Source organism: Hyla sarda, chromosome 12 (assembly GCF_029499605.1).
Source record: "Hyla sarda isolate aHylSar1 chromosome 12, aHylSar1.hap1, whole genome shotgun sequence".
In the NCBI taxonomy this organism is placed as follows: Eukaryota; Metazoa; Chordata; class Amphibia; order Anura; family Hylidae; genus Hyla; species Hyla sarda.
In genome coordinates this window covers 36,726,916-36,741,155 of record NC_079200.1, presented here as the reverse complement: position 1 = coordinate 36,741,155, position 14,240 = coordinate 36,726,916, and the positions used below count along the sequence as shown (strand labels likewise).

At 49.5% G+C, this 14,240-nt stretch overlaps 1 protein-coding gene across 7 annotated transcripts in view; it reads right to left on the bottom strand.

Annotated features, from left to right (window-relative positions):
• Positions 1-14,240, bottom strand: part of ATXN7L3 (ataxin 7 like 3) — a 42,761-nt gene that overhangs the window by 14,845 nt on the left and 13,676 nt on the right. For 5 of the 7 annotated variants that reach the window (XM_056547810.1, XM_056547807.1, XM_056547808.1 and 2 more), the window contains exons 4-7: positions 13,846-14,017; positions 12,800-12,918; positions 12,511-12,533; positions 6,740-6,785 (exon numbers count right to left, since the gene is read on the bottom strand). In XM_056547810.1, coding sequence (XP_056403785.1) covers positions 6,740-6,785; positions 12,511-12,533; positions 12,800-12,918; positions 13,846-14,017 — 360 coding nt within the window. The remainder of the gene's footprint in view (positions 1-6,739; positions 6,786-12,510; positions 12,534-12,799; positions 12,919-13,845; positions 14,018-14,240) is intronic. The other 2 variants (XM_056547812.1, XM_056547811.1) reach the window with 1 other exon arrangement.

The window sequence follows — 14,240 nt, the reverse complement described above, 5'->3', positions numbered from 1 at the left end:
AGCCACTAGGTGACCCACAGCACAGGCAGAACAACGGGCTGACTGCATGGAAGCTGTGCACAGAAAGTCCCCAGCTTTAGCACATTGGAGAGCCAGAGCAGATAGATCCTCTGGGGGGGGGGGGGGGGGGGACCCGCTGAGATATCCTGATGGAGCTTTTGGCACCACTCCGACAGGGCCTTGGACACCCATGTCGAAGCGAAGATGGGAAGAAGAGAAGAGCCAGCTGCTTCAGAAGCGAACTTCGCTAAAGATTCTACCTTCTTGTCCATGGGATCCTTGAAGGCAGCGGCATCTGCCAGAGGCAGTGTAGTCGCCTTAGAGATCCAGGAGATTGGTGGATCCACTGAGGGTGGGGAAACCTCCTTAGCGACAAAGTCCTTGTCAAATGGATAACGTTCTTGAATTGACTTGATTCCCGGGAACCTCTTGTCTGGATGTTTCCATGCGGATTTCAGAATGTCGTCAAAGTCAGCGTGAGAGCTGAACCTTTGAGGTGCTGGCTTAGCACGATGAAAGGATACTCCTGGGATCCTGGGTCCTCCAAGTGAAAGGTGTCTCTTATGGCTGTCACCAATAAGTTCACCGAGCGGTCCTCTGAGTCAGATGCCAGCTCGGAAACCTCATCCACCAGGGCAATGTGAATGAGTAGAGGCAGTCCTGGAGGGGGGTGACCCAGACCGGGTACGCGGCTCTGGTGTAGCAGAGCGGCGACTCCGAGAACGTCCTCTGGAGGAGTGACGTTTGTGCCCAGAAGATAGGGGGGCGGGACCAACGAGGGGAACGCTCACGTCTATCAGAAGACTCAATGGAAGAGTCAGACGAGGCCCCCCTAGCACGCTTATGAGAGCGTGAAGTACGGGGAGACGAGGAGCGGGCCCTCTCAGAGGTTCTGCGCAGGGAAGACCCCTTCAAGGCGGACACCATTTCCCGGGAGGCCTCAGCCACCGAACGGAAGACTTGGGTCAAGTCAGCCATATACTGGGTCAGGGAAGAAACCCAGGCTGGAGAGGTGGCTGAACCCACTGGGACCGAAGGGGCATCGGGGGGGCACCAGGGGGTCTGGGGGAGCAGTGGAGCAGGCAGGGCAAGAGGGCTCAGCAGAGCCAGACATTTTGGTATTACAGTGCTTACAGATATAATAAGTCACTGAATTCCCATGTTTCTGTTTGGAGGGAGGAACAGCCCTGGGTACGGACATAATGTGAGAAAAAAAGAAGACAGGAACTTTCTCACCCTGGTCTGTGTCCCCTGTCAGCTGCAGTGAGGAGAACTCGCTCCGTGCAGCCAGAGAGACTGAACAGGCCAGCCAATAGGGAGGGAGGGGCGTGCCTGAAGCAAGACACACAGTAACTGACCTCTTCACATAGAAAATCGCACCCACACCGCTGATTGGGTGCTGCTTCGCACCTCTGAGAGCTCCCAGCCCAGTGGGCGGAGCTACAGATGGCCAAAGAAGAACTGTCATGGCGCCCGCTCCTTGTCCCGAGCGCATCTGCCTAGCCGTATATGCGCTCGGGTGAATAGAGCGGGCGGCCGGCAGAGAGTGAAAGTAAGCCGGCGCTGAAGCGCCCGGCTCGTAGCAGCGCCGCGTCTGTCAGCCGCGATAAGGTGCTGCAAGAATAACGAAAGTAAGCCGGCGCTGAGAGCGCCCGGCCCGGAGCTGAGAGCCGCAAACAAGGCACTGTAGTAGTTGCACCAACACACACCAGATAATAAAGTGCCCCATACTATATGCCCTCAGGTGCCACTGCTCCCCCAGCATAACATGCAGCCCCTGTATAATCAAGCCCCATAACTGAAGGTGGGCCAAAACAGGGGGTCGCCAGAGGTTGCGAGTCCGTACCTATGGAGAAAAAAAAAAAGGGGGGGGGGGGGGGGGGGGAGGTACTTACCTCAGTCAGAAGAACTTACCTAATGGAGTCTTTAGTGAAGTCTTTAATCAGCTTTTGTCTCTGCATCACGCCTGGCTGCTATGCGCGAGCGAGGCGAGCAGAGAAAAAGGGGGACCCGGACCCATGAGGTACCACACAAACGCTGACCGTTGGCGAGGGGGGGTGAACAGCGCATATACGCAATGTCTGTGCCCCCTTACTCGCAATGGGGGAACAGGGAACCGGAGTCCCTGAGCCCCCACCTGAAAACGGAAAAGAAAGGAATAAAAAAAACTAAACACGTCCCTATACTAGGAAAATAAAAAACAGAAGACCTGGTCTGGAAAATCCAGACCATGTCCACCTCCTTCAGACACTAAGCTTAAACTGACTAGCTCAGAGCCTGAAGGCGGGAATATCCTGCTGGGAGGAGCTGACTTTTTTATTACCATAGTGTCACACCTCCTTAGAGACAGCAGCATACACCCACGGTCTGTCCCCCCCCAATGGAGCCGATAGAGAAACGGAGACTTGTCCCACTGGCCAGTATGGCCAGTTGGAGGGGCCACAATGAAACTGAGCGAAGGGGACTGCTTCCATGGCAGCCACCATCCGGCCCAAAACCTCCATGCAGAAACTAATTGTAAACAGGGAGGGGCGTCGTAGGCGACGAACACCCAGCTGCAGAGAGAGACATTTATCTAAGGGAAGGTGGACACGGGCTACTGCTGTGTTGAAAAGAAGACCCAGAAATATTAGAGACTGGGAAGGGGACAGATGCGACTTCTCCCAGATTATCGCCCAGCCGAAAGAGGACAGGGTGTGAAGCGTGATCTGAAGACTCTCCAGGTATTGGGACTGGGATGGGGCCTTGCTCAAAAGATCGTCCAGGTAGGGGAGGCCAAAAGGGAGTGCCACAAACTGAAAGTGGCCCACCGGAACAGCAAAGCGAAGAACCGCTCATGGGCCGGGGAGATAGGGAGGTGGAAGAAACCGCTGAAAGAAACTCGCCCTGATCCATGGAGCCCACCACGGACCGGAGAGACTCCATCCGAAAGTGGAGGAGACACAAATGGCGATTGAGTAACTTGGGGTCCAGAATGGGGCGAACAGAGCCCTCCTTCTTGGGAACGACAAAGAGGTTTGAGTAGAACCCTGAAAAGAGCTCTTCTGGTACTATCACTCCCTGAGAGAGGAGTGTACGCAAAGCGACCTGAAAGGCCGCTGCTAAAGAAGGGGAATGCAGAGGGTGGGATCGGAAGAAACGTTTTTTGGGGATGGAAGCGAATTCTATTCGATAACCCCCTGAAATGACGTCCCGTACCCAAGAGTCCTGGACCTGAGTCAGCCAAACGTCCTGGAAGAGAGACAGGCGACCTCCCACCCGAGAAGAAGACGTGGGTGGGGGCGCCCCTTGAGGAAAAGGAAGGCTTACGGGTACCGGAATTGGCAGAGAAACTGCCAGATCGGTTGTCCGACTTCTATGAAGGACGTGTCTTGAAAGAGGGGGCTTTCCGAGACTGGGGTTGCGCCTGTTTGGGAGGGAGACCCAATGCAAATGGCCGAAAGGACATGTCTTGAAAGGGGGCTTTCCGAGACTGGGGTTGCGCCTGTTTGGGAGGGAGACCCGATGCAAATGGCCGAAAGGGCCAAGAGGAAGTCTCCTTCCGACGGGGGTCGGAGCGACAAGGCTTGTTCTGCGGTAGCAAAGAACTCTTACCTTCCGTAGCTTCAGAAATAATTTCATCCAGCTGTTTCCCAAAGAGTCGGGAAACAGTGAAGGGCAACTCTGTAAGTGACCTATTTGAAGCAGCATCAGCATCCCACGCCTTCAGCCACATGGAGCAGCGAATGGCAACCATGTTAGCCGAGGCAAAAGGCAGTGCAGCGAGTGGACTCCAATGCTGCTGAACAGAGAAAGTCCCCGGCCTGAGAGAGCTGGCGAGCCATGTCCGCCAGTTCCTCCCTGGAAGCACCTGAAAGGATACCCTGGCGAAGGTGGGAAGCCCAAACCAAAACCGCCTTGGCCACCCAAGCAGAGGCAAAAGCGGGAAGTAATGAAGACCCAGTCGCCTCAAAAGGCGGATTTCTCTAAAATCTCCATTTTCTTGTCTGCAGGATCCTTAAAAGATGCTGCGTCTGCAAGAGGCAGAGTAGTGGACTTGGACAGGTGGGAGACCGGAGGATCAACTTTAAGTGGCACTGTCCACTTGGAAACTAGGTCCTGAGGAAAGGGAAATTGAGCTTGAACCCTCTTGGTTCCCTGAAATCTTCTTACCGGGTGTTTCCAAGCAACGTCCAACAAGGCGTCAAATTCCGCATGAGAACTGAAAGGCTTGGGAGTACGCTGAGAGCGGCGAAAAGAAGCTTCCGGATCAGGATCCGAAGTTCTGGGGTCCTCCAGCTGAAAAGTGTCCCTGATGGCTGACACTAATCCGTCCATTTCAGACCTTGCGGAGTAGTCCTCATGTTCCAAGGCGGAATCTGATCCATCGTCCGCTGCTTCCCCTGGCGAGTGGGAACCTGCGGAGGCAACCTTAGACTGAGGTGAGAGAGACCTAGAACGAGAGGACGGGGACCTAGAACGTAGACCCGGAGAATGGCCCCTGGAGCGGGGGCGCCGCCGGTGAGCAAGAAAGGAAGAACGAGACCGTTGAGAAAAGAGCCAGAGGTTATTACCTTCGAGCGCTTGGAAGCGGGGAGGAATAGTGGGTATGGGGAAATGGAGCGAGATTCCCTGGGCGAATCCCGTTATCGAAGATTGCTCCAAGGTAGAGGTGACAGATTTGGAGACCCTAGCCACTTCAGAAATCGACTAAGTAAGGGAAGATACCCACTCTGGAGGAGGGACGGGCCCCACGCATTCCGACGGAACATCAGGAGACACCGAAACAGACGGCAAAGCCAGCTTGGAGGAGTGGGCGGATTCAAGGGGGACGGGGTCAGATATAGCTAGGAGCCTAATGACAGTGAAGAAAAAATTGGAGCAATCTCACCAGGTCTGTATCCCGCTGAAGAAGCTGTATAGCAGAGCTGAGGAGACCCGGAGCAGCTGCGTGGGGCACAGAGCAGAGAGGAGGAGCCAGCAGCTCATATAACAGGCCGCCTCCCAGAAAGGCCCTATTGGATCAAATTAACCCACAAGCGAAAAAGTGGGCGGAGCTGCAACTCATGTGGGGAGAAACTCCGCACGGCCGCCGCCATGCTTATATTAACCCCGCGGCTCTGAGGTGTTCCAGCTAGGTAAGACGCCGGCCATGCGGTCCCGGCAGCAGCCGATAACAAGAGGGGGGGGGAAGACGCCAGTCGGGATGTCGGCCGTGCGAGGCTCCCGAAAGTAAAAGCCGCCGGCCACGCGACCGCAGATGCTGGAGCTGCGGCCGGCAAAAAAACCATACCCCAAATATCCCTTAAGGAAGGAGAAGAAGAGGGGGGAAACTGTCCCGCAATCCGGAGAACCGGCAAAGAAAAACAGTATGAAGTAGAAAGGTCAGAAGTCCCTGTCCTCTTTCAAAGGAGACCCCAGAAATAAGGGGCTCCATAGGATAGTGGAGAGTAGTGAAAAGGGGGGGGGGGGGGGGGAGGGGTATAGTTACCCTGTACCCGCCATACTCACCCGAGGATGTGTTCAGCCAGTCTTATGGGTGACTGCATCACATCATGCTGCAACAGACCAGGACGAGCAGGGAGAAAAGGGGGACCTGTACCCAAGGTGCTGGCTGTTGGCTGGAAGGGGTTAACAGTACATTTGCATTTTATGTACCATGCCCCTTAGCTGCATATGGGAGAACAGGTAGCGCCATGCTCCTGAACTCCCACTTGAAAACAGAAAATAAAAAAGGGGTAAAAGAACCTAAAAAAACAAAACACCTGACCTGTGTCTGCCTCCTATGACACTAAGCTAAAACTGATTAGCTCAGGGTCAGTAGGCGGAGTATATCCTGCCAGGAGGGGCCGACTTTTTGTATGCCTCAGCGCTTCCTAGTGGCAAGAGCATACACCCACGGTTCTGCATCCCCAATGGTTTCTGACCGAGAAATATAATGTTAATTAACCTGCATGGTGAACGGCGTGAATGTAAAAAAAATCCAAAATTGCTGCTTTTTTTTTTAATAACATTTTATTCCCCCAAAAATTTTTATAAAAACGTATTAAAAGTTTTATACATGCAAAGGTCATATAAAAAAAAAAAAAAAGTACAGATCTCTGCGCAAAAAATTAGCCCTCATACCACCGCTTACACAGGAAAAATTAAAAAGTTATAGGTCAGCAAAATAGAGGGATTTTAAACGCACTAATTTGGTTAAGAGGTTTGCGATTTTTTTTAAAAGCGGTACAATAATAGAAAAGTATGTAATCATGGATATCACTTTAATAGTATTGACCCACAGAATTAAGAAAACATGTCATTTTTACCGTAAAGTGTACAGCATGAATACAAAACCTTCCAAAATTTTCAAAATTGTAGTTTTCTTATCAGATTCCCCACACAAATAGTATTTTTTTGGTTGCGCCATACATTTTATGGGAAAATGAGTGATGTTATTACAAAGGACAAGCCCTCATACTAGTCTGTGGATGAAAATATAAAAGAGTTACTAATTTTAGAAGGCAAGGAGGAAAAAACTAAAAATGTTAAAAATCCAAATGGTCCTTTAGGGGTTAAAGAGAAAAAAATAAAAGTATCGGTAATTGGTATCGGCGAGTACTTAAAAAAAAGTATTTGTACTTGCACTTAAAAAATTTTTTATCGGGACATCCAGAAGGCATGCTGGGAGTTGTAGTTTGGCAACAGCTAGAGGCACCCTGGTTGGGAAACTGACACACACGCACTGTATGTTGGATGGTCTAAACGTACAACTTACCGTTTTTGTGTTTTATAGATTTTGATCTCCGTGGAGAATTTGGATTCTATAAAAGATTAAATTAAATTATCGCTAAGTTAATAGTGTATGTATAGATCGACAGAAACACATATACTACACTTCCCCGACTTATATCTCACGATCCCAGTGGGTCTCAGGTGTGAGCCCTAATCCGATCAAAAATATTTGACATGTCTGTGCAACAGAGAGTAACATTTTGAAGTGTTCCTGTCACTAAATAAAAAATAAACCTTGACACAAAAATGTCAAAAGTTTTAATCAGTCGGGGTCTGGATGTTTAGGCCCCAACAGACCATTAGACAGAACTGGGAGAAGCGCATGGCTGAACACTTCTCTCCTTTGCTAGCTGCAAACCCTCTCACTGCAGAAGACGGGTTCCCTTGTAACTCTATGGAATCAATGTCAACTATGTATGGAGAAAAAATTGGGACATGCACCGGCGCAACCTGTGCCTTTACCTTGTGTCGGCAGTGTATATAGGTGTGTAAAATATAGCTGCTCACCTGGGTGTGTTGTGCTTCGGGCACAACACCGTAGTCAGCCTTAAGGCGGAAGATGAAGCAGCAGCTGCCTGTGTCTGCCCGTACCAGGCGTTCTGGGGCGGTCTTATAAGTCGAGATCCTTCTAGAAAAATGACACACTATTTTGGCGCTTGCTGGGTCAGGAGATGGAGTAAATGTTGGCAGATGGTTCCAGATGTAGGGTGAACAGCGTTCTTTTATTGCAGTTGGAAAGGGTTGACAATGCGTTTCAAGGGAGTCTGCACCCCTCTTCCTCAGGTCAGGGAGGGGGGACATGCATACAGGGGCAGTTTATATACATGTACAGTTTGAAAAAAAGCCTGCGAGTGAGACCCGGTCTGTGGGCAGGTCAGGTGACGTCACAGTGGGCGTGCGCTTGCAGAATAAACAATGAACATATGGTTTAAACATTACATTGAGTTATGCCTAACAGCAAGTGCATAAAGTGTAATAGTGTCCACAATGAGGGACATCTGCGAGGTGTTCCGTGTGTGACAGTGAGCGCAGGGGATCGGGAGGGATCCCGTGCCCTGTGCTATTGATGAGATGGCCGTCGGGGTAACATGCCGTGCGCTGGGTGCTTTCATTTGCTCCGCAGATAGCATCCAGCCCTAAGCATGGGGCCGCCGACAGCCGTAGTAAGTGCCGTGATGGGTCTCCGGGCGAAGATAGGGGGGTATCTCCGTGCGCATTTACAACATCTGCAGTCCCCCGAATCCGGGACCACTGTATGTGTGCGCCTGCGTGAGCATTTCAGGTCAGCGCCCGGCCGGGAATAGCTGACATGCTGCGCTTGCGCAGAAGACTCGTGCGCTCGCAGCAGCCGCAGTACCAGCTCGGGACCACTGGCTGGGTTCGGCTGCTGTAACCTGTGGGGTCAGATATGGTCACATAGGAGGCTGTAGAGGTCAGCCTGTGACAGAAGTGCCTTGTGATGAGGTAACTCTGTTCGGGGGCAACTTGGGGTGGTAAAGAGATGTCATAGGTGCATATGACAAATGCAGGGTTATGCTGTGCACCCAGATGTGGTGTAGCATTATAGGGGTGACTCACCAATATGGTATGTCCAAAATAAAGGGAGATAGTTAATTGTAGAGGCATGGGACATATAAGGTAGGTTTGTGGCAAAAATCCTGGTGATATTAATTGAACATATTTGTACAAGGGGAGGCATATGTAACGGTTTGTAGTAATGTGTGAAATAAACACATGTAGTAGGTTGTACTGGTTTAAGAGAGAGGTGCATAGGGCGGGTTGTAGTACTGAAAAGGATCATGTTAAAAACTTGGCTGACGTATATGATGCAAGGACCATCTCACCTAGCATAGGATAGCGATGGTGCTTATGGATGCTGTAATAGTGCAGAGGTACCAGTGCTGTGGTGAAGAAGTTCATGTTAAACAATAGGGGGGGGGGGGGGGGTGAATAGTGGCTTTGATTTAGTGTACGAGTTCAGTCATTTCGTTGAGACCTTGGGTTGGAGTGTGTCCAGGTTGTAGATCCAGAACATTTCTTTCTTCGTTAGGGCTTAAAATCTGTTTGTGAGATGTCTGGGTACCTGGTCAATCAGAAGGATGGAAATGGGATTTTGGTTCCCAGGGTGAAATCTACTGCAGTGGCGTGAGAGACCATGCAGCTGGTAGCATTTTTATGTTTGCCCTGTGTTGGTTGAGCCTTATATGCAGGGGTTGTGTGGTCCTACCCAGGTATTGCTTTCCACACTCGATCAGGTAAACGACATATCTTGATTGGCATGTCAGATGTTTTCTTATGGGGAATGATTTGTCTGTGTTGTTGCTCTTAAATGTTGTTTCGCCATGTCGGATCGTCTGGCAGCACATGCACCTAGGTGCTTTGCATTGAAAAGACCCTTTCTTTGCCGTGGATTCAAAATAGTGTTTCCTGGAGTGTCGTTTCAGTTTGCTTGGGGTAATCATCCCCCTCAAGGTGGGAGCTCTCCGAAAGGTGATACCTGGTATTTTGGGAATGATGTCCTTCAGATAGGGATCTGATAGAAGAATATACTTCTATCTGAAGGACATCATTCCCAAAATACCAGGTATCACCTTTCGGAGAGCTCCCACCTTGAGGGGGATGATTACCCCAAGCAAACTGAAACGACACTCCAGGAAACACTATTTTGAATCCACGGCAAAGAAAGGGTCTTTTCAATGCAAAGCACCTAGGTGCATGTGCTGCCAGACGATCCGACATGGCGAAACAACATTTAAGAGCAACAACACAGACAAATCATTCCCCATAAGAAAACATCTGACATGCCAATCAAGATATGTCGTTTACCTGATCGAGTGTGGAAAGCAATACCTGGGTAGGACCACACAACCCCTGCATATAAGGCTCAACCAACACAGGGCAAACATAAAAATGCTACCAGCTGCATGGTCTCTCACGCCACTGCAGTAGATTTCACCCTGGGAACCAAAATCCCATTTCCATCCTTCTGATTGACCAGGTACCCAGACATCTCACAAACAGATTTTAAGCCCTAACGAAGAAAGAAATGTTCTGGATCTACAACCTGGACACACTCCAACCCAAGGTCTCAACGAAATGACTGAACTCGTACACTAAATCAAAGCCACTATTCACCCCCCCCCCCCCTATTGTTTAACATGAACTTCTTCACCACAGCACTGGTACCTCTGCACTATTACAGCAACCATAAGCACCATCGCTATCCTATGCTAGGTGAGATGGTCCTTGCATCATATACGTCAGCCAAGTTTTTAACATGATCCTTTTCAGTACTACAACCCGCCCTATGCACCTCTCTCTTAAACCAGTACAACCTACTACATGTGTTTATTTCACACATTACTACAAACCGTTACATATGCCTCCCCTTGTACAAATATGTTCAATTAATATCACCAGGATTTTTGCCACAAACCTACCTTATATGTCCCATGCCTGCGAGCACACGAGTCTTCTGCGCAAGCGCAGCATGTCAGCTATTCCCGGCCGGGCGCTGACCTGACAGGCGTCCGCAGCTCCCGCAGGCGCACACATACAGTGGTCCCGGATTCGGGGGACTGCAGATGTTGTAAACGCGCACGGAGATACCCCCTATCTTCACCCGGAGACCCATCACGGCACTTACTACGGCTGTCGGCGGCCCCATGCTTAGGGCTGGATGCTGTCTGCGGAGCAAATGAAAGCACCCAGCGCACGGCATGTTACCCCGACGGCCATCTCATCAATAGCACAGGGCACGGGATCCCTCCCGATCCCCTGCGCTCACTGTCACACACGGAACACCTCGCAGATGTCCCTCATTGTGGACACTATTACACTTTATGCACTTGCTGTTAGGCATAACTCAATGTAATGTTTAAACCAGATGTTCATTGTTTATTCTGCAAGCGCACGCCCACTGTGACGTCACCTGACCTGCCCACAGACCGGGTCTCACTCGCAGGCTTTTTTTCAAACTGTACATGTATATAAACTGCCCCTGTATGCATGTCCCCCCTCCCTGACCTGAGGAAGAGGGATGCAGACCCCCTCGAGACGCGTTGTCAACCCTTTCCAACTGCAATAAAAGAACGCTGTTCACCCTACATCTGGAACCATCTGCCAACCTTTACTCCATCTCCTGACCCAGCAAGCGCCAAAATAGTGTCATTTTTCTACAAGGATCTCAACTATGGGATCAATGTGCTGCAGCCAGATGGAAAGTGCAGCTAGAGAAGCGCTAGGCTGGTGGGGACCTGAACAACCAGACCCATGTCAAGAGTTTTTTTTTTCTTTCTCTAAAGTGACAGGGACACTTAAAAGGAAAACTGTCAGTAAACTTCCCCTGCATTAACCAGAGGTACTGGCTGGTAGTGTGGGGGACGCTGATCAATTTTCAGCCTACCATTCCCGTCCTGCCGTTATCTTTTTTTGTGGATATGCAAATGAACTGCTAACTGGCACGAGCGGAGTTACAAGGCTCCTTCTGGCACTCTGATGTCAGCGCTGCCCGTCCGCCGCACCACCAGGCTTATGAATATTCATCCCCTCCCTCTGACTGCTCCTCCCCACTCTGTACTGGACTCCACTGAGGAGGGAGGGGATAAATATTCATAAGCCGGGTGGTGCGGCAAACAAGCAGCGCTGGCGTCAGAGTGCCAGAAGGATTCTTGTAACCCCGCCTGTGCCAGTGTGCAGCTCATTTGCATATTCACAAAAAAGATGATAACGGGCGAACGGCGGGACAGATCTGGGCATGGTAGGCAGCATATTGATCAGCGCCCCCCACACTATCAGCCAGTGCCTCTGGTTAATAGAGGGGAAGTTTGCTGAGTTTTCCTTTAAGGGTGCGTTCCCACCTGACGTATACGCAGCGTAAATATTTCACGCTGCGCAGAACTTGCGGCAGCAACAGGAAATTCGCTGCGTATTCCTCGCTCACTATACACATAGGGCTTTCCAGCGGCACGCCAGCACAGGGCCCCGCCTCAAACTCACTACACGCATAAGGCTGCTGCCGGAAAGCCCTGCGTGTATAGTGAGAGAGGAATACGCAGCGTATTTCCCGCTGCTGCCGCAAATTTTGTGCGTGAAATACGCTGCGTATACGCCAGGTGGGAACGCAACCAAAAGGAACACTTCAGGCAAAACTAAGTCTTGGTGAATGCAGGGACTAGGATTGAAGAATGGCAGCACTAGAGGGCATTTTGAATCCCTGTATCATGCTCCATCCCCCTTAGGTGCTGTGCTAGGAGTAACAGTGCCTTCATTTCGCTAGCAGCGTTCCTTTAAATAAGTTGTTGCTCTCTTTCCTATGCAAGGTTAGATTTCCTTAAGGCTAAGTTCACACCTCGGAATGTCCGCTCAGAAAATCTCCATGCGGAAATTCCGCAGACTGCATAGTGCCAGAACAATATGCCGGTGCTAGGACTGCACGGGAATGTGCTGTCACATAGACTGCTATGCATTCGTGCAGAGTCTGCAGAAAGAATGGACAGATTCATTCTTTCTGTGGACACAGAAATCGCAATTTCCTATTGCCCAAGGCTATGTTTACATGCCAGAATTTCCACTGCAACAGTGTCCCGTTGAATTCCGCCGTGTGCACAGAGCAGCAGAATCCCTCTAAATTCAACAGGACTCTGCTGCAGCAGAATCTCTGTGCAGAATTCCAATGGGGAATTCCGCACGGAAATTCCGACGTGTGAACATGGCCTAATTTCTTTTAATATAAGGAGTAGAGGGATCTCTTACCTTTTCTGATTTTCTCTTTTTTGCTACAAAAAAGGAAAGATGGATACAGATATAAAGAAGAAAGTAGGGATCCAGCAGGAAAGGAGAAAATGGCAGAGAATGGGAGAAGAGCAGTGTTAAGGTTTACCAAGCATGAAAAAGCAAGGGAAAAAAATATGGATAGGGAAGCAAAGCAGAAAAGAAAGTGTGTGTGAGGGGAAGGGGGAAAAAAAAAAGAAAATGTTCAGTTCAGGCCAATGAATGTGATGCAGAAATGCAGTATAGTAATAAAACACAGCACGTTAGTTACCTCCAGACTGACTAAACGCACCTTTCTTCTCTGATCCATAAGACCAGTCATTATCATTGACGTCGTCGTTGTCTTCTTGGTCGCTCTCTGACTTATTCATATTGTTGCTACTTGCAATCCTGGAAATGAGTTACAAATATATAATTCATCAATTGGAGACTTATGGAGGTGAAAGCTTGTGCCACTGCTATGAGCCAAAAAGTTCAGGATGGCATGCTACTCCTGACACCATTGCCAATATGCTGATCTTAAAGGGGACCATTTTATGCTAAAATTAATAATTGCACTTTAAAGAGAATGTCTCATGATCTTGTTAAAGGTTATAATCCTCCCTACTCACTGCCCCCATCATGATAAACCACCCCCTGCCTTTATTTTTATTATTTGTTAGTTTTCTACCTTGATATTGCCCTGTAGTTTGTGCTCAGCCTCAGTCAGATTCACAGACTGGGAAGGGGCGTTCCCCAGCAGGCGTGACATCATCTGAAGCTATACAGGGGAGAACTTCCTCCCTCACTCTGCTACACACAGCCCAGAGCAATTCAGTGTGTGAGATGAGCTATGATTGGCTAAGACTGCACACACACCCCCACCCCCCAGAACTCCAGACTGCATTTCCTGATTTTTAACTTCTGCCAGGCCAGCCGGAGTCCAAAGTCTGTGCAAGAGCCAGCAATGGGATTCTGCTGCAACGGAATTCTACTCGGAAATTCTGTAGTGCGAACATAGCCTTATAGTAAAGTTATGTCACTAACTTACTGCAATGTGCTCCCACAGTGGACATATGAGAAGCCCTGCCCCCTATCTGTAAGATAGAGGAGCATGTGACCTACACTCCGTATTCTCTATGGGTAGTTATATAAGGCAGCCTTAATGAAACACTAAAAAAAAAAAAAATGTAATAAAATAAAATTACACATATTTGGTATCACCGCGTGCGTAACTGTCCGAACTATTAGATGATCACATTCCTGATCCTGCACGGTATGCTTTTCCTTCTATTTACCATTCTAGCACACAAGTATATCCTCCATTGTTTCACTCACCGTCGATTAGCAATACGGCTGCTGTTCCTGCCCATGCCTAAACATTTTTCAAGGTGGGGGGCGAAGCGGGAGGCTGCTATACTGCGATTACAATTGGGGCATACGCATTCTTTGCTCTTCCACTGATTATAGACCTGACCAAAGATGTCCACACCAGGTTGGTCTATGATTTCTGCAAAAAAATGAAGGAAAACAGCGGCTGAAAACAAGACAATGAAGACAGAGGCCAGCCTATTGTTGTATAGGAAAGATGAATGGGTGAACACATGATACATGCCTGCGCAGAAGAAAAACAGGATTGTCCAGGAAAAATATAAGCGGGCACAGACCTAAAGCACTAACCTGCAGTCTGCATTTGGCTGTCACGCCCCCTCCCATAGACTTGGATTGAGGGG